This window comes from Panthera onca, chromosome A1 (assembly GCF_046562875.1).
Source record: "Panthera onca isolate mPanOnc1 chromosome A1, mPanOnc1 haplotype 2, whole genome shotgun sequence".
In the NCBI taxonomy this organism is placed as follows: domain Eukaryota; kingdom Metazoa; phylum Chordata; class Mammalia; order Carnivora; family Felidae; genus Panthera; species Panthera onca.
Genome location: NC_138339.1, coordinates 134,301,435 through 134,321,506, shown reverse-complemented (window position 1 = coordinate 134,321,506; position 20,072 = coordinate 134,301,435). Strand labels below are relative to the sequence as shown.

The 20,072-nt window shown below is 43.4% G+C and overlaps 1 protein-coding gene across 1 annotated transcript in view; it reads left to right on the top strand.

The window, feature by feature from the left end:
• Positions 1 to 20,072, top strand: part of MEGF10 (multiple EGF like domains 10) — a 181,622-nt gene that overhangs the window by 137,456 nt on the left and 24,094 nt on the right. Inside the window, exons 11-15 of the mRNA XM_078451403.2 lie at positions 969 to 1,089; positions 1,894 to 2,057; positions 4,698 to 4,800; positions 18,378 to 18,524; positions 19,714 to 19,848. Of these exons, the coding sequence (XP_078307529.2) occupies positions 969 to 1,089; positions 1,894 to 2,057; positions 4,698 to 4,800; positions 18,378 to 18,524; positions 19,714 to 19,848 (670 nt within the window). The remainder of the gene's footprint in view (positions 1 to 968; positions 1,090 to 1,893; positions 2,058 to 4,697; positions 4,801 to 18,377; positions 18,525 to 19,713; positions 19,849 to 20,072) is intronic.

The following is a 20,072-nucleotide window of genomic DNA, read 5'->3' as shown; positions in this document are numbered from 1 at the left end:
TATATACTATTGTTAATGGCTTTTGTCTTAACCTCGTGCAATTTGAAGGCACAGAATGTATCGAGTTAGTATTTATTGTGTATTTGCATGTGATGGTTAGCACTTTGTAAGTTTTTCAGTGCCTTTGAGAATCTAGACCTTGCACATATATATGCCTGTGTGCCAGTAGAGCAGAATTTTGCCTAGTTTCTAGGATTTCTTAGCTACGCGTTAGGAATCTTTGTTTTAAAGGAAAATGGCCTTGAGTATTTTCTCCCATTTGAGAGGACAGTATTAACCAATGAAGACATTGGTGATTATTCTAGAGCATATAATGTGGAGTGAGTAAGTGATAAAGCCTCAGAGTTGAGAGGATCTTTACAGGTTTTCTAACCTATGTCAGTATTCTTTGCTGGAGCCCTGAATTAGCCTTGTGTTAAGTCTCTTCTGTTTTGAGAGGAGGTGACCTCCGGTCATCCTTGATAGCCCACTTCTGTGTTTCAGGCTTATTGTCAGATAATAAATTGAATCATGCTGTAGGCGGAGGGTATGTTCTGATGCTTTGCTTCACCCGCTAATCATACTGCACGTTATACAAAGAAGTGTAGGGCGCTATGCCATTTAGCGTATAATTTATATTTATGCGTATTTATTTATTGACTGTAATTTGTAGTTTATTGTGCTATATCTGCTCGTCTGAGCCAGGACAAAGGGGTTTGTATTTGCTAGGAAGGGAAGCTAATGAAGGCAGCAGGCTTTTTTCTATTTAATAACAGCCCCTATTTAATAACTGTATCCTAAACAGGCAAGCTGGCATTGCCCTTGAAGCTTTAAAATTTGCATACTGGTGGCATTTAGCAATTTTAAAAAATACAAGTGTTAAAATTAGAGAGGGATTATAATTAGCATTGTCAAGAGGTATTTTTGTTTATTTGTGTTGGCCATATTTCATTCAGTAAAATTGCATTTTCCTATCCGTGCCTGTCTAGGGAATTGACTGCTCTATCCCATGCCCGCTGGGAACCTATGGGATCAACTGTTCCTCTCCCTGTGGTTGTAAAAATGATGCTGTCTGCTCACCTGTGGATGGGTCTTGCACCTGCAAGGCAGGTAAGTGGGTGAATGAGTCTTTTAGCTGATCCTTATCCTGGTACCTCTGAAAGTCACGGGGAAGAAACCTTGACTCGGGTTCTAGCTTCAGCTGTGCCAACATTCAGCCTCTGAACTGAGCCAGCCCCTTGTCCAGGGTGGGCTCTCTTAATTCTCTGGGCCAAGAGAAGGGGTTCACATAATATCTCTGAGGTTGCCGCCAGCTCCAGAAGTCTGGGAGTCTCTGTGCTTTGGGTAAAAGTAAGCAAGTAGACATGTATCCACACCCCTAAATTGACGGGCCCAGAGTCACAACAAGAAATGCAGCCAAGCTCCAATGTTATGCGAAGGCCAAACCGTGTCTAACTGTTGTTGCTGCAACAGCCAGGGTCCTGAATGCTCACTGTTCATTGGTTACTGGCGTTTGCTTTAAAGATGAGGTTGCTCTTTCAAACGCTAACCTTCCTTTACCCTCCCATGTAAATATTTCGCTTTCTCAACTGGAAAAACACTCAGCATCGTGCATTATGCATCACTGCACTTTAGAGACCCCCCCCCCCCCCCCCCGCCACTCTGTATCTTCTCCCAGTAGCCCCATGGCACTTCTTGGTGTTGGCATCCTTGACCACTTATACAGCAAAGGTGGATTCTGGGTACCGCGGTCATTGCCGATGGAGGCTGTACATGGCAGGGCCATGGCTCTCTGTGCTGGGGACCCTGCTGTGCGCCTCCAACATGTCTAAAGGGAAACGTGGCTTGCAGAGGCTCGTCGACACTGCCTGCTGCTTGTGTTTGCTCCATGCTCTGGCGTTCTTGTCGTGGCAGGCTGGCACGGGGTGGACTGCTCCATCAGCTGTCCCAGCGGTACATGGGGCTTCAGCTGTAACTTAACCTGCCAGTGCCTCAACGGCGGAGCCTGCAACACCCTGGACGGGACGTGCACGTGTGCGCCTGGATGGCGCGGGGAAAAATGTGAACTTCCCTGCCAGGTACGACTGAACCAGCGCCCCAGCTTGGAGGCCTGCGGAGTGTTTGCTCATGGGTGCAGTTATCCTGATTTCCCATGTGCGAGTATGAACCCAATGAAACTATTAGAAGAATTGAGGTCTTTGAACTCACATGGGCCATACGGTTGGAAAAGGGGCAGACGTGGAAATCAGTTAGGTGGCTCTGCGAGAATCACTCCTTTCTTTTCCTTCATCTCTGCCCTGGTTCCCACCCCCACCCCCACTGCCCTTTCTGTTTTCTCCATTCTCATCTACCCATTTTTTTGTGACAGCCAGTCAACAGCATTTGTCAAACACCCAGCATATACTTGTCAACTCCCCCAATATTGTGTTTCCATTATCATGGAAATCCTCCCGCCTCTGGGGTGGAAAGTGGCAGGGGATTGAAAGGGGGTGGTGACCGGCGTCACAGAAATGCTCGTCAAGATGGTGAAAGGTTTAGAAACAACCGTCTGCTAACATAAGTGTGTCCAGAGTCACTAACAGCTCCAAAGATTTGCCTTGTTCGATGCTGACTCTGCTCCCTTGACCTACTTTAGAGGTACTCATAGTTAGAAATCCCGCGCTCTGTCTACCGCAGGCAGGCAGAGGCTGCGAACAGGACACACGTTCCGCAGTAACAGGCCGATTTCTCTTTCTTCCTCTGAAGCCCTTGGCCCGTTTCTTTGCCCTCTTTTTCATTACTCTTCCTTCCTCATTTTTTTTTCCTCCTGAGCCATTAAGCATTTTCTCAGTGATGTGTGTTCTCTGCCTCCAGGAGAGATGGCGAGATGATACCATGCCCCACCCCTGAAGTGGGCCCCTCGCACTGGGAGCTGCTTTCCCCCTGGGCTTCCCCCTCATCAAGTACAACCCATTTCCCTACTAGAGAGCATCCCACCCTGGGCTATTCCTTGCCCTCCAACCCCCTAGGACAAAGTGAAGTTAGCTTTGCTGCCTCTCATCCACCAGTGAACAAATTATCGGTGCTCTGAGATGGGCTTGAGAGTACCTTTTGCTCCCAGTCTGATTATAGACAAAGAAAGCAAAGCCCCCGGCATAATCTTGTCCTTTTTTTTTTTTTTTTTTTTTAATATCTTAGATGCATTAGAAAATTCAGTGGAACCTGATGGTAGTTTAAGTGGCCCATATGGTGGCAAAGCTAAATGCCATGGAGCCCCAGCAAACATTAGTGGGGCCTAATTTTTATTTTAGCAAACCCTAGACAAATGATTATGCTTTCAGACACCCACAGCCTGTTTTATGCTGGTTCTCAGGTTCCTCGCCCTTGGTAATGGTGAACCCCCTGAAGGTTTATGGTATCCTTCCTCCGTTTATCAGGATCTGGCCTGAAAGGGCGGGGCTTGTATAGGCAAAGCTGTCCATTTTCCTCCCATGGGCTAACTGATCATGTCCACAAAGAGTTTTGTCTCTGTTGGACCCAAACTGATGTGCTTGTGAAACTGTAAGGCCTGGGAATAGACCAGGGAGGAATATTTGCCAACAAGTACTCCAGCCTTCCATTAGATGGAATCAGAATACACGGGTTGTTTAGACTTCTTCACGGAGAAGAGGACATTAATTAGGAAAAGTAACAGAAGATTTTCACTTCTCCTTATGGTTCTTGGTATCACCTTGGCAGTTTATGGAAATGAACTTAATTCAACTAGCACTATGATTTTCTTTTAATTTTATTTCTTTATTTTTAAATGCTCATTTATTTATTTTGAGGGGGTGTGTGTGCACGTACAAGCAGGGGAAGGGCAGAGAGGGAGGCATGGAGAGAGGGAGAGAGTGAATCCCAAGCAGGCTCCATGGAGCCGGCGTAGAACCTGATGGGGGGCTCAAACTCATGAACTGTGAGATCATGACCTCCATGACCAAGAGTCATGACCAAGAGATCATAACCAAGAGTTGGATGCCTAACTGACTAAGCCCCCCAGGAGCCCCAATTTCCTTTTAATTTTAGAGCTTCTTGATGTGAGTCAGTGTCTTCCCTTTCCACTATCAAGTAGCATGCCTTATAGGGAACACTGAACTACTGTATAAAAATCTCTAGGAGCAAAAGAAAAAATTTTTTAATGTTATTTTTATTTTTTTTTTTTTATTTTTGAGAGAGAGACAGAACATGAGTGGGAGAGGGGCAGAGAGAGAGGGAGACATAGAAGCCAAAGCAGGCTCCAGGCTCTGAGCTGTCAGCACAGAGCCCGATGCGGGGCTCGAACCCACGAACCTTGAGATCATGACCTGAGCTGAAGTCAGGCGTTTAACTGACTGAGCCACCCAGGCGCCCCAAAAGAAAATATTTTTATGAGTGGTGGCTTAGGATAAGATAAAAAGATTCTGTTAATTAATTAGCATGTTTACATGTATTTGCGTATGTGCCCATCAGCCTAGTGGCATAGTTGGTTTCATCATTCATAGGACCGACCATGATTTTGTTGGACAAAAACTACAGTTTGAGTGATTTTAAAACACTGCCTCCTCCATTTGGGGGGCTGAGAAGACACGGGAAGAGGTGATTATAATGCATGTTGCTGAGAGGTGTTTGGGAAAGGAGATCCTGGATCTGAAGTCGCTGAGTAAGGTCCCTGTCGTCTCTCCCTGTGGATTTCCATGACCTCATTGCTGTCTCCCACGCAGGACGGCACGTATGGGCTGAACTGTGCAGAGCGCTGTGACTGTAGCCATGCGGACGGCTGCCACTCCACCACGGGCCACTGCCGCTGCCTCCCTGGATGGTCAGGTGAGCCGAGGACTGCTACTTGAATCGGGAAACAGGCCAGTTACACCTGATGCTCTCCCTTGCTAGTTTCCAGAAATGCACACGGGTCAGCTTTTCAGAGAAGGAAAAAGGGTAAAGTCTCCAGTCAACTGCCACAGTTTTACCCAAGAAAACCAAATTAATCTGTAATCTGAGAATGGTTTCTTTTTTTGTTTTGTTTTGTTTTGTTTTGTTTTTGAGAGAGAAAGAGAGATAGAGTGTGAGCCTGGGAGGGGCAGAGAGAGAGGGAGACACAGAATCTGAAGAAGGCTCCAGGCTCTGTGCTGAAAGCAGAGAGCCTGACACGGGGCTCAAACTCCCAAACCACGAGATCATGACCTAAGCTGAACTTGGCCACTTAACCGATTGAGCCACCCAGGCACCCCAAATGACTTCTTGTTGAAACATACAGGGGCAATTCTCATGAACCTCAATTGAAGATCCAACTGTTAGATTCAGGGCAGCAAGAGGGGAAAATGTTTTTGCTGTGAAGGGTGTATCAAGGCTTCTGTGGTATTTTTGAACTTTGAGGAAAGAACGATTGAAATAAACCACAAGAATATAACTAAGTTCATCTTGGTGAGGCAAGAATGTTAAGTATTAATATTAATATGGTTAACATGCAAGTATTAAAATATTCATTGCTAGACACGAAAGCTTTAAAACTTCCTTTTTCTTATAATAATTCTTAAGTCATAAATTTCCTAATACGATTGAGTGTCAGTTTTGGGACCAAAAGGCGGAAGTTTCTCCTTATTAATATGGCTTCATGGTTCCAGATAGGAAGTTTACCAAACTAACAGTGGACTTGGAAAAAGAACGACGTTTTTGCTCGTGATCAACAGACTCGGTAGAGGGAACTAAATGCCCAAGCAAAGAGAGATCTTGCTTTTCTGTTTCTTACATCAAGTCAAGCCTATTTTTAAAAACAAAAATGAGGGGTGCCTGGGTGGGTTGGTCGGTTAAGTGTCCGACTTCGGCTCAGATCATGATCTCACGGTTCGTGAGTTCAAGCCCCATGTCGGGCTCTGTGCTGACAGCTCAGAGCCTGGAGCCTGTTTCAGATTCTGTGTCTCCCTCTCTCTGCCCCTCCCCTGTTCATGCTCTGTCTCTCTCTGTCTCAAAAATAAATAAACGTTAAAAAAAATAAAAAAACCCACAAAAATGAAAACAAAATCCTAAAGTATGAGCAGAATTTTAAAAGCTTATTTAGAAAAATTACAAATGGGAGTGCACCAAGAAAATTATTGAACATTGGGATGAATGAACTGGGTGTATTTGTGAGCATTTCTTCTGAAAGTAAAATAAGATGTTGATTGCTAATGTGCCATTTGAGAGTGAAGTGCTGGGAAACTAGGGACCAGAGGTAGTTAGATGAACCAAAACTCTCTTTTCAGAATTCTCATTCAAAGTCATGTGTGTGTGTGTGTGTGTGTGTGTGTGTGTGTGTGTTTGTATATGTTGTGTTTGTATCTAAATATATTTGTATCTATATTTAGAGAGGGAGACTTGTAGGGCAGAACTATCTCCATATTGGTGATTCTTCAGTACCTTCCAACATGGTTTCTTAACTTGTCCTCTAAAAGAGAAATTGGTAGTAACAAGCCAGTGCCCCCTTTAGTGATGGTTCATATTTTGAGAACGTAGACCTTTCAGAGGAGAGTCTTATGCATCCATACCAGAGATGTGACATTTAGGAAATTACGGAGTCAGGGTGGTCTTACCTTTTAGCAAAAATGCATAAAAGGAAGAGCAAAGAAATAATAAGTAATGTTTTTTGAATGCTTACTGCAGGCTCACAGCAGCTCTGTGAGGTAGAAAATATTTTTCTGTCTTCTTTACAGACAAAGAAACTGAGGCACCGAGAAGTTGAGTGGCTTGATCAAGGCTGCAGGGTCAGTAAACGTGAGAGACAGGATTTGCACCATTGCTTTTCCACTGCATCTCCAGCTCTCTTAATTACTGCACCCTCTGCCATGCACACATTTCTTCCAGAAAGTGCTGGGGAAGGGGCAGTTAGGTGGAGATTAATTGAGCATGGATGAGGACTTCTGAGAATTATATGACAGGACCTGGTGATAAGTGCTGATAAGCAGCAACCTCTTCGTGTGTGTGTGTGTGTGTGTGTGTGTGTGTGTGTTTACATGTATATATATGTATATGGAGAGAGAGAGAGAGAGGCAGAGACAGAAAGATATACCATAGAATTCACCTATTTAAATTGTATAATTCATTGGCTTTTCATATGTTCAAAGAATTGTACGACCATCATGACTATCATTTTTAGAAGATTTTCATCAATTCATAAAGAAACCCCATTAATTCTCACTAAAAGTCATTTTCCATTTACCCCCAACTCACCACTAGGCAACCTTATCTCCCTTCTCCATACCCTAGGCAACCACTAATCTACTTTCTGTCTCCATAGATTTGCCTCTTCCGATATTGTATGGATTCATGGAATATGTGGTCTTCGGTGATTAGCTTTCTTCTCTTGGCTTGTTTTCAAGGTTCATTCGTTTTGGAGCATATATCATTCTTTCATTCCTTTTGGGTGCTGGCTAATATTCCACGGTATGGGCAGACCACATTTTATTTGCACATACATCTGTGATGGACATTTGGGTTGTTTCCACTTTCTGGCTATTTTGGATAATGCTGTTGCGAACATAGTACAAGTTTTTGTCTGGATGTGTGTATAGTTGGTATGTATTCAGGGGTGGAATTGCTGGGTTGTGTGATAACTCTAAGTTTAACTTTTTGAGGAATTGCTACACTGTTTTTCAAAGCAGCTGCTCTGTTTTACATTCCCACCAGTTATGTGAGGTTCCTGTATACTCACCAAAACTTTTTATTATCTGTCTTTTTGATTATAGCCATCCTAGTGGTGTGAAATGTTATTTCATTGAATTTTTGATTTGCATTTCCCTAATAGGTGATGATGTTAAGCATCTTTGGATTTCATTTCGGCTGTCTGTATATTTTCTTTGTAAAAATGTCTATTCACATGCTTTGCTCATTTTTTCATTGGGTCATTTGTCTTTTTATAGCTGAGTCATAATATTTCTTTAAAAAAGTTTTTTAACATTTATTCATTTTTGAGAGAGAGAGAGAGAGAGAGAGAGAGAGAGAGAGAGAGAGAATGATTGGGGGAGGGGCAGAGAGAGAAGGAGACACAGAATCTGCAGCAGGCTCCAGGCTCTGAGCTGTCACACAGAGCCCGACGCAGGGCTCGAACCCACAAACCGCAAGATCATGACCTGAGCTGAAGTCAGATGCTCAACCAACTGAGTCACCCAGGCACCCCAAGTTGTAATATTTCTTTACATATTCTATCTATAGATTCCTTATCAGATATTCCTTATCAGATTTGCAAATATACCCATTCTGTGTGTTACTTTTTCACTTTCTTCATGCTGTCTGTTTCCATAGAAAAGTTTTTATTGTGATGAAGTTCAGCTTGTCTGTGTTTTTTCTTTTGTTCCTCGTGCTTTTGGTGTCAAGTCTAAGAAACCATTGTCTAGTCCAAGGTCACAAAGATTCGTGCCTGTGTATTCTTCTAAGCATTTCAGAGTTTTAGCTTTTACATTTAGGTCTTTGATCCATTTTGAGTTTGTTTTTATATATGGTGTGAGGTGAGGGTCCAACTTTGTTCTTTTGCATGCTGATATCCAGTTGGTCCAGCATCATGTGTTGAGAAGATCATTCTTCCCCTGCCCCACGCTCACCATCTTGATACCCTTGCCAAAAAGCAGTGGCCATTAATGTGAGAGTATTTATGTCTGGACTCTCACTTCTATTACATTGATATGTGTGTCTATCCTTATGACAGCACCATGCTGTTTGGATTATTATAATTCTGTAGAAAGTTTTAAAATGTGGGAAGTGTGAGTCCTCCAACTTCTGTCTTCTTTTTCAAGATTGCTTGGGCTATCCTGGGTCCTTTGAACTTCTCTATGAATTTGAGGGCCAACATGCCAATTCCTGTGAAGAAACAGTGTGGATTTAATGAGGATTGAGTTTATAGATCAATGTGGGGAGTATTACCAACCTGACAATACACGTCTTCACATCCTTGAACGGGAAATGTCATCAGTGACCTCTTCAGCGGTGTCTCTCAGTCCTTTGGAATTTGTTGAGAGCTGCTTTGGCTTCTGACAGGAGTAAACTGAGATGAGCTGTCATGTGCTTGATTTCTAGTGTCTGAGAGCTACCTTGGGAAACAGACCAAGGCTGGGGTCATGGACTTTTTCTGTCAATAGGAGTTATCCACAAACACAAGGACTCCCTCACCCTCTAGTTTCTCCTTGACAAAAGCTGAGATAATTCTGACTTCACATTGTGAAATTCCACCTCCCCATGTTTCTGCGGGGCTCTCACTCAGTGCTACAACTACATCGCTATAGGGAATAGACCAGATTTTGTGACTTCCCTAGGGTTCTTGAAGTTCTCAAATTGAATGACCGGTACCAAGTTCTCTGTGACCACAATGAAGTCAAATAGCATTTTGAACCCCCTGGCAAGTTCAGAACTTTTCTAACAGAGAGGCCCTGTCATCTGTTTGGGACCATGCTTCACCAAATCCACTTTTGTTTTATGACTTTAGAGGAAGTGTGAGGTGTTCTTGAACACACAAGTCACTGCTCAAGTATCTACCTGCTTTGATGATTTAGAGCCAGACTGTGAAAGGCATACTCTAGTCTACATGAAAAAAGCAGGAGATATGATTTGGCTTGAAGCCAGCCAGAAAATGTGTTTGTTACATTCCACAGTCTGGGTCATGGGGTAAGACAAATTATCCCATCTGGCCTTAGACCTATGGAGCTCCTGCGGGAATGCAGCAACTTTGTCACACAGCATAATCTTGTAATGCTCTGTCCATCTGTGACTGGTTGCCCCACTGTCTCTTTGCTTCATGGCCCCAGTGTCTCATTTCTCTGGGTCTTCTGTGTAAGCTGTTGATCTGTGAGGATCTAAGATTGCTCTGAGACTTTTTTTTTTTTTAAGAGAAGTCATCCACCACATTCACAGAACACACTTGGTATAAGCAAACGTAGATAGAGGAAAAGAAGGCTACTGGAGCTCCAGAAAGCACCCTCCAATTGCACAAAGGATTGTTTATTTTCCCAAAAAGAAGGAAGAGTAGACTCTGTGTTATTTACATAGAATACCATTTCATGGTCAACCCTGGGGAAACCCAGAAATTTTTATCAACAAACTTGCTTTTGAGTAAGTGCCTCGTAAGAATGTTTCTCAACATAGAGAAAGCCTTGCTTTTCATTTGGATACCAGGTGCAGGGCCAGATAAATAACATGAGCCTAGGGAAGTAAATGATTCGGACGCCTCTTCTCCCTGTTGCCGAGATTGCTTTAGCTGAGATGTTAAGTATCACCGGACAAGGTAGTCATGTGTAGCTTAATAGTGGGGCTTCAATGCAGTTGACACGGGGACTGGGTTCTTCCCCTGACCAAATCAGTAAGAAGGCACAGAGTCACCAACAGTGCTGGGTCACTGAGCACGCTGTGGGGAGTTGCTCATCAGTCCTCTGGGTTTAAAGCCAGAGATAAGGGAGAGCTTTATCCCTTTTTACGAAGAAATTGACACGTCTAAATTGAGGAAATCATATGCCAACCTAAGAGAATCAGCTTGCTTTTTCATGGTTGGGTTCATCCACCACTCCTCATGACTTTACCATCATTTTAATGTTTGATTGGCTTTTTCTTTTAAAGGAACTGAGACTCTATTTCTATCATTGATATTTCCATTTTACCTGGTTCTAAAACAAGTTTTCAAAATGTACGGCCATACAGATTACTCAAAGCAAAAGGTACATCTGACATCCCAAATACTATTTCTGAAAGAAATGTACCATTAAAAAAAGACAAAGACAGGGGCATCTGGGTGGCTCAGTCAGTTAAGCATCCGACTTCAGCTCAGGTCACGATCTCGCGGTCTGTGAGTTCGAGCCCCACGTCGGGCTCTGGGATGATGGCTCAGAGCCTGGAGCCTGCTTCCGATTCTGTGTCTCCCAATATCTCTGCCCCTCCCCCGTTCATGCTCTGTCTCTCTCTCTCTGTCTCAAAAATAAATAAAAAATGTTAAAAAAAATTAAAAAAAAAAGACAAGGACTTTTACTATATGTAGTTATTTAAAACCTTAATATATGGATTTTTTAGCCCATTGATTACTTTACCAAAAGAGGCAGATTGTAGCAAAAAAAAAAATGGGGGAAAATGAAACACTATCCAAAATATAGGCTGTGTCCTGGGCTCCTTCTCCCACACCTCTACACACACACACACACACACACACACACACACACACACACACACACACACTGCTGTAAAGTGAGATTGGCTTTTCAAATGATTATTTTGAAGTCCCAGGTGTCAAAGAAATGTAATTAGTTGTGTTTGTGTATGTTTGTGTATTTCCACAGTAGTAAAGTAATATGCTTTATAAAGTATTTTCCAAAAACAGTAGACACATGCTGACTTTTTTCCTTCCTTTTTGCTCTGACTTCAGTCAGCCAAAACACCTCTTCACTGAGTATTATAGCTAATCAAGATTTCATTCTGGCTGTGGGGGAACATATGCCGTCCCCAGCCTGGTTCCAAGTTCTGGCTAAGATCACTGTCACCTGGGAACTTTTTTAACTTGTGTATTCCCTGTCCCCACCTCACACCTGGTGAATGATGAGCTGGGGGGTGCATGAGGAGGGTGGAGCCATTGCCTGCCCATAAAGCACCTTTTGCACAAATTTGGAGAAGGTTTGGAAATCTTTCAGGTTGTACTGCTTGGCAGGTGGAGGGCAAGGTGGATTTCTGCCCTCACTTAGCCCTGTGGCCAGAGGCTCTTGTGTAGTGTACAGCCTGCACAACCTTACTTGGTGGCCTCATTTATCATTTAACAAGTTATACATCGGTGCTTGGGTGGCCCAGTCGGTTATGCATCTGACTCTTGATCTCACCTCAGGTCTTAATCTCAGGGTTGTGAGTTCAAGCCCCATGTTGGGCTCTTAGGTGTGAAGCCTGCTTAAAAAAGGTTGCACCAGTGGCTCATGCAGTGACAGTTACCCGTCTGTAGACTGGCCTCTGTATGCATGTTTACTCTCACTATTGAAGAGGTGGGGGTTGCAGGGAGCATTTCTGTGGCAGAATCCTCATAACTGCTGGCAAAAGGCTTAGGGATGCATTCATGGCAGAAAAAACAGTTAAATGCTAAACTAAGAGGAAAGAGATGAAGGCACCAAATCAACCTCTCGAAGTCTTGGGAAAGAGAGAGGGACTGGCAACTATGTAGGAGGGTAAGGAGGGGCACAGAGAATAGGGAGAGAGGTGGGGTGCTTATTGGAGCCCAGCCAGGAGGCAGGGGGCATTACAAAGAGGAAATGTGTGTGTTTCCCCAAATTCTCCAAGGTTGACCAGGTGAGTAAGTGAACTGCTGCTTTAGCTACTGATCTGTGCCAAAGTGATCTCTCCTGTGGTGTTAGTGATGCCTGAGTTGTTATAATAAGGGGGAACCTAATTCTTTATGCAGTGACATCAAAGAGCAAGTGGAAGTGAGCTTTAATTAACATGCATGCATCCAATCAGGCAGGGTATTGAAGAGTGGACAACATTTATGCAGCATTTATGTCTCTCTATCTATGCAGTTTTGTGGGGGAGGGAGTCCTGTAAAAGCAGAAGGTGGAGTCCCTGAGGTGAGAGTGGAGGAAGGGGCTTGCCTTCCCAAAAGAATGGCTGCAGAAAAAGCCAGAGCTCCCAGGGCCCCCCATCTGCTTAGCAGTCTGTTCTGTTTACTTTTATCCAGGTCCGGACTGAGGCAGGTCATGCCCTCTGGTGTTTTTGTCTTGCAGCTACAAATGCACACATCGACGATTTATATGATTTATCAGGATGTCCTTTCCAACTTGGTCATCTCTGTAAAGCAGATCCTTTTTTAATCCATCTTTACAATTCATAGCATCCAAATAGAAAGATTTGATTTAACAACCACATGTTGAGTGCCTCCAAATTGTGTGCAGCCACAGTGCTGGATGCTGGGAGCACGAGGGTGAAGCGGCGCCAGCTCCTGGCCTGCAGAAACTCACGTCCTCTCAGGGCGGACACAGCGTGGGCACAGGTGGTTACACCAGTGAAGAACGTCTCTACGCCAACAGTAAGCCTCTGCTTTGTTAGCGAGAGGATTAGAAAAGCAGCAAAAGTCTTATGACGCTTACTCTGGCTCTTCTCTTCTATACTCATCAAGCCCAATTATTAGTAACAAATCCCTCTCTTCCTTCTAATAGATGTTTAATAGCTTGTTGCTCAGGAACCAGACATCGAATCGAAATCATGTCCTTCTTCACTAATGCCCCCAAAGAGTGCAGTACGGGCATTAGGAATACGAACAATTAGCAAGACGAGGAGTTTGGGTTCTATCTCTGAGAGGGAGAAGTAATGACAACCAAGATGATTTATTTTGCCGCATTCATGCAATCACAAATGCCTAGTGAATGCTGGTTTCACATTGAGGCCGCTGGCATAATGCATCAGGCATGAAATGCACGAACATTTCTTTAGAGCTGCTTAGCTGAAGTTTATCACGATCATTCAGCCATTGCCTAGCAACTTGGGAAGGCTATCAAAGAGCTCTTTGTCCTCAGTCCTGGCAAAAACAGTCCCTCACAGATCGCCTTATCAGCGTTAGAACGTTGATCAGGAAAAAATGCTTCCACTGAACCAGAGATCCTTGCAAATTTAAAGATACCCCCTTCCCATTTTGTCCCCTCTTCCAAACGCATTAGGGCGTTGTTTCCTGAAGTAACTCCCATTAGAGCCTTTATCTCTTCTTCGGTAAACATTCCAAAACAATTTCTTCAAGATGCCTCCCTAATTCTTCGGTTGCTTTGTAATCTGGGCTAGCATTAAAAAACACAGACCTGAGCTCATGAAGGTATATCTTCTCAAAAATCAGCAAGGCAGACATTTCTACCCCCTTAGATCGGAAAGGTCACCATTTGAGGCATATAAAATATACATATGCTGGGTTTTCTGGTCTGCATGGGCCTCTCATCACTTCTTTAGGGAAAGAAAGGATTATATGGTTGCTCCCATCCAGTTAGAAATAGTTCTGAATATCAAGTTGGAAAGAGAGATGGTTCTTCGTGATTCACTCAACAAATCTTTAACACCCTCCGTGTGCTGGGCACTGTGGTGAACAGAAACACCATCTCTCTTTGACGGAGCTCCAGACTTCATTCATTTCCCTGTGCAGAATACGGGGGCAGGAGGAGCCAGTGCCTGTACAGATCTTTCACCTCCATTGTCTCTTGCATTTCTGAGGAATTTATCCCCCCCGCTCCTGCATCCCAACTGCCTTTGACTTAGTTTAAGACCTTGTCATGTCTGTCTTTTTTTTCCTTTACCTGGATAACCCCAAACAGCCCCCTGACACAGGTCTTCTTTCTTCCAGACCCATCATCCTCAGACTGTCTTCTGCCCTCCAACCAACCACAAATTCAGTTATGCGCTTCTCCTGCTTCATTGTCCATTTGGTCCCTGTCAAATCCAAGGGGGAAGCTCACACTTCACAGCATGGCATCCTTGGCTTTGGGTATGTGACCATTGCCTGGCTGCCCAAACACCTCTCCTGTTCTTCCCCACCCCAGTTTTAGCTGTCCTCCATTTCCATATGCTTCTTTGGGCTCCTGGGCCTTGCACCCACCATTCCATTAGCTTGGAGCCCTTCTCCACCTTCCCAGGCTCTCTCCTTTTCTGACTGAGATCCCAAGACAGGGTTAGGTGTGCCTATTCTGGGGCCATTATCATTCCAGAGTTGAAGTTCTTTCTTAGAGAACCTATCACCAGGAAGCCAATAGCCCCTGGACCTCTTGAATATTCATTAAGTTGAATTCTCTTTTCTGTCTTTGATAAAAAAAGAAACATAAAAATATCTTGTAGGACTCCAGCAAGTTTGCAAAGATTGGGATGAGATGAATGCAAATAATTCAGGAATCACACACACACACACACACACACACAGGTTAAAGCAAACTTATAATTGTCTATCCTGAAAAAAGTTTTACTGAAGGGTTAGTCTTACAGAGAGGTCACATCAGTAGCCATATACCTAGTGTGGCCTAGAGAAACACTTACCCAGGGACCCCCTCTGTGAGCTTCAGTGCCTGATATTTCACAATTAGAGATTTATTTCTTAGGCTCCTCACGTGTGTATTCTCCTAAAATATTAGTATTCTCTAGAGAAGGTAACAACTCAACAGTAATCAATTTACCTTACCTTTTCCTGACTATAAGATGAAAGGAAAGATAATAGGAGGGCACAGAGCTCTGAGGGGGAGGAGTATCAGTAGGAGAAAATAGGACAGCAAGGGGAAAAAATGCAGCTTCATGCTTTTTTCTAGAATTGCCCCCTGAGGCATACTTTATGTTTGTCTACAAATAGATTAGGCATTAATATCTGAAAAGCGATGACTCATTTTACTGATGGTAGAGAAAGAGAAAAGAGGTTGAATTTTTAGAGGAAGTTGGTCATAGAATTACTATAACTTACTTTCAAAGGGGAGACTTATTTGCAATCCTGAAATAAAAGATATTTAAAAGTAGGCTTGGTTCTGCTGAAATATTCTTTTATGATTGGAGACAGAAGATTTGATAGATGATCTCTAAAATTCCCCGTGATTCTCTGGAAATGAAATCATGGGTAAATCATGTGAAACAAGCGTATCATTGTAATGGATCTCTTTGCTATATCGTGGGCCTTGTTACTCTATGAAAATTACCTCGATAAAGTTGATTATGACAGATGGCTGTGCTATCCAGCTGGACAAACCTATTAAGGAAGAGGAATCAGATATGAAATAAAGGATCACTTTATTCAGATTTGCCAATCTGTGCTGGGGTCAGTTTTCTTAACATGCTCTGATTGAGAATGTGCTAAGTCACATATAAATTATGATAATCTATAATGCAAAAAAAGCAGCAGATAATTTTGACCTCAAGTGTATTCCATTCTGATTTAGCTGCATTTATTTAATGTGGTGGAGAGATTTGGCAAGTAGCTGATGAGCCAAATCACCATAAATAGCTAAATCCCACTCCTTCCCCTTTCCTCAAGCTCCCACCCCACAACAATGTGCCAGAAATGAGGACTAATTTTCAGGATGATTTTCAACTTCTACTTCTCCAAAGTCCTTACTGGGATTTGCATGGATGGCTGCAAACCAAAATGGCCAGAGTTGTCCGAATATCTGTCAAGCAGGAGTCCCCGTCTTAGGTGCCATTAAATAGGTCCCTAGCTCATGGTCAGCGCTCAGAACCTGAATTTGAAAAGAGAGTGAAGCCTGTGACCCTTCACAAGGTTACCCTTGTTGGTACTTCCTTTAAGTTCATAAAACAAAATTTTTCCATTTGCAGCCTCTTTTTGAAGTGGTTTGCTCCTTAATAAATGCCCTGCCTCGTGTAGGTGCGAGCCCAAACACCAGATACAACTCTATAGCTGCTGAATCACGTTTGGTGAGCATAGCATTTTAGGATTCCACCTCAGCTTTTCAAAAGAGATTTGAAAAGAAAAAGAAAAGATCGTATGTTTGTGAACTCAAGAAAAAAAAAAATCACAGGAGGCCAAAATTCCATATTTTATTCTACAGGGAATCCTTGAACCCCAGTCAGCTTCTAACAGGTCTGATCTCCTCCTTCAGCCAGCAGCGGGAGCTAAAATAATAGTCTTTTGTTGACTCAAGCTAGACACAATGAGGTCTGTGAGCTTTCATGCCTCCTTAACAGCCTTTACCATGTGGGAGATTTTCAGAAGGAGGAGACGGGAACAGTCAAAAGTGGAGTTATGGCTCAGCAGAAATGACTGTGCCAATTAGCAACGTTCACATTATGGTTTGGGGCTGCTTCTGTTGTAAGGTTTGGGCCGCGGTAACTTTTCTCCTAATCAATTTCGAAGCAAAAACTGCTCAGCTTCCTTGGTGCTGGGTGGTGACAGCATTCTGGATCCCTAAGTGTGTGCGTGCTTGTTCTTACTGTGTTTGCACTTGGTCTGAAGCCAGCAGTTGCCAGTTCACTACTAATTATAACTCGCTGCTTCTCAATGCAAAGAGCGTGTCTTTGAGTTGGGGAGAATTCTGACTTGCAAGAAAGAGGCCCCTGTTGTATTTCAAACACAAACTTCCCAAAGAGACTTCTCTTTTTTTTTTTTTTTTTAATTTTTTTTTTTAACATTTATTTATTTTTGAGACAGAGAGAGACAGAGCATGAACGGGGGAGGGGCAGAGAGAGAGGGAGACACAGAATCGGAAGCAGGCTCCAGGCTCTGAGCCATCAGCCCAGAGCCCGACACGGGGCTCGAACTCACGGACCGTGAGATCGTGACCTGAGCTGAAGTCGGACGCTTAACCGACTGAGCCACCCAGGCGCCCCCCAAAGAGACTTCTCTTTACCTCACATAAAACCTGGTTTTATTTTTATTTTTGCCACTTTGCTTTTTCCCTTGCATTTTCCTTAGGCATTTGTTCATTCATGACCAACTCTAGAATTTCTGTTTCCGGGTAAGAGCTAAACACCTACATAGAGTAGTAACCTAATAATCAATAACTTGGACAACAGCTGCAAATAAGATCAGTTGTGATATTCTGCCTTTATCTGCCCAGTGCCAGATTCAATTCTTAAAGAAGAATTTAGTGGCACAGATTAGTGTATCTTTCCATCCTGTACAATGTAGCATCAAAATGTTTTTTTCTTTAATTTTCATTATTTTTTAAATTTTTTAATGCTTATTTATTTTTGAGAGAGAGAGAGACAGACAGACAGAGCATGAGCTGGGGAGGGGCAGAGAGAGAGACGGAGACACAACGTCCAAAGCAGGCTCCAAGCCATCAGCAAAGAGCCTAGTGCAGGGCTTGAACCCACGAACCAAGATATCGTGACCTGAGCCAAAGTTGGACGCTCACCTGACTGAGCCACCCAGGTGCCCCTATCGTCAAAATGTTTTAAGATGGTGTTTGCTCCAGGGGGAGAGTTTTCTTTATGTAAAACAATTTAACCACTTTTTACTTCTTTTTATCTTTTTTACACTTGGTTTTTCTGTAAAGATAAAGGATGGGGGAAGAAGGAAGTTGCTGAGGGCTCACTGATAAAAATATTTTTGATAAATTTTGCCTTTAATAGACAGAGCCCTTGGGCTTCCCATTTGCTTCATCCTTTTAAAAAAGAAACATCACTAACGCGACAATAAATTATGTATATGTAAAAAATAAAAAAGTCAGTATAACAAAGGTGTTTTATTCCTGCTCTTTTATGACTTGGTAGAAAATCACCCTGGGATTATTTTAATGCTATGATGATACGATACATGATGATACAGTGTATGATGATGTACTGACGTATATAAGTGAATTTTAAACCTTATGCCATCCCGCTCATCGTTGCAGAGATAACCCAGTTTGGATACCATGACCGTCCTCCTCCTCCTCCTCGTCTGGGACTTTGTGTCCCAGAGGCACCAGCCCCCACTGCCTCTTAGTCAGCCTTGCCCGTGTGCATTGTTTCAGGTGTCCACTGTGACAGCGTGTGTGCTGAGGGACGCTGGGGCCCCAACTGCTCTCTGCCCTGCTACTGCAAAAATGGGGCTTCGTGCTCCCCAGATGATGGCATCTGTGAGTGCGCGCCAGGGTTCCGAGGCACCACATGTCAGAGAAGTAAGTGTCTCAGTACGTGGAAAGGTCTGCCTTCCCTTCTCAGGTACCGTGTGCAGAATTATTATCTCTGTCCCACACCTCAGTTCGTGGCGCTGTTCTGTGGCAGTGGAGTGGGGAGGAGACTGTAATAGGTCTCTGTCCCTTGTGGAGCTGTCCTTGATAGCACTGCCTGAAGAGCTTTATTCGTTCCAACCTCCAAGACGAGCCTAACAGATGGGGCTTTGGCCTTTCCTTCTCAGTAATGATTTCAATGCCTCATTGGCATCGTCGTCAGGATACGTTTCTTGATCCTGCCTTAAATCTTGCAAATGGTGTTCCAGAAATCCATTGACCTGTAAATATTTGATTCAGCAATTTTGGCATTGGCCTTACCTCAATTACCAGAAGTCAACATCAGCCAAACCTTGCGGCGAATCATACATCTTGCTAGTAGTCTCACAGCCAGTGCTGTGGGGGAAATAGAATTGCAGAGTTAAAAATGGAGGCCGTTGACATTGGTTAATGGGATTTTTAAGAGAGGAGGGGATCCATAAGATTTTACGAAATCTTTTAGTAAATGTAATCAAGAAAAGAATATATGGCTCTAAGACACATTATCCTTATTTTTAGATGACTTTTTTCTTTTTTCAGTGAAGGCTCTATGCATTTGTCTTGCGTTTAAATCCAAGTAATGTCTTGAGAAGAACCTAATTATGTAGCATTTTGCTTGCTCACTTCTCAATCACAGTCATTAATCTGGACCACGTTGAGGAGGAACAATCTTTTAATTCAGACTATAGATCTGTTTATTGCCAGTAATGAGTCTTAAAGAAAAAAGGATCAAGACATGGCTTGAGAGTATTTATTTGGCCTTATTAGATTTTAGAATTTTATTTCCTTTCATTTATTTGTTCAACAAAAATTCTTCAAGCCCCTGTTGTGTGCCAGGCCCCAGGTTAATTGGGACCATAAATGAGAAAATAAAGAGGACAGAGACATTTGCCTGCCCTCCAGCAATTCAGTTTAATGGTTTCTTTTCATTATTAAGGACTACCCTTCTTCCTTTGGTGCTTGTTTTAGACTTGGAAAATTCTCAGTATCGTTAAACAAAAAAATTTTTTTTGCCCCAAACTTCAACTAGATCCTGATGTGGAATTTGAGAGGAATACGTCTCAGGAAAGATAACTGTTGATTTCCATTCTATTTTCAGTCTGCTCCCCCGGTTTTTATGGGCATCGCTGCAGCCAGACGTGTCCACAGTGTGTGCACAGCAGTGGGCCCTGTCACCACATCACAGGCCTGTGCGACTGCTTGCCTGGCTTCACAGGTGCTCTCTGCAATGAAGGTAAGTAAGGCGCACGGTGTCTGGGGGGAGGTGCGCGGTGCCGGGCAAGCCCCGTGCAATCTGTCTTCAGGCTTCCTCTCAGGCTTCCCTGAGGACGTTTTCAGCCACCAGCTATCAATGCCTTCTGGGATGCCCTTTCTGCAGCTTCTGCAGAAATAACTTTGGAAAAGCTGGCTTGCCACCCCGGCAGAATCTCTCTACTCTCTGAGCTGTGCTGCTCTTCG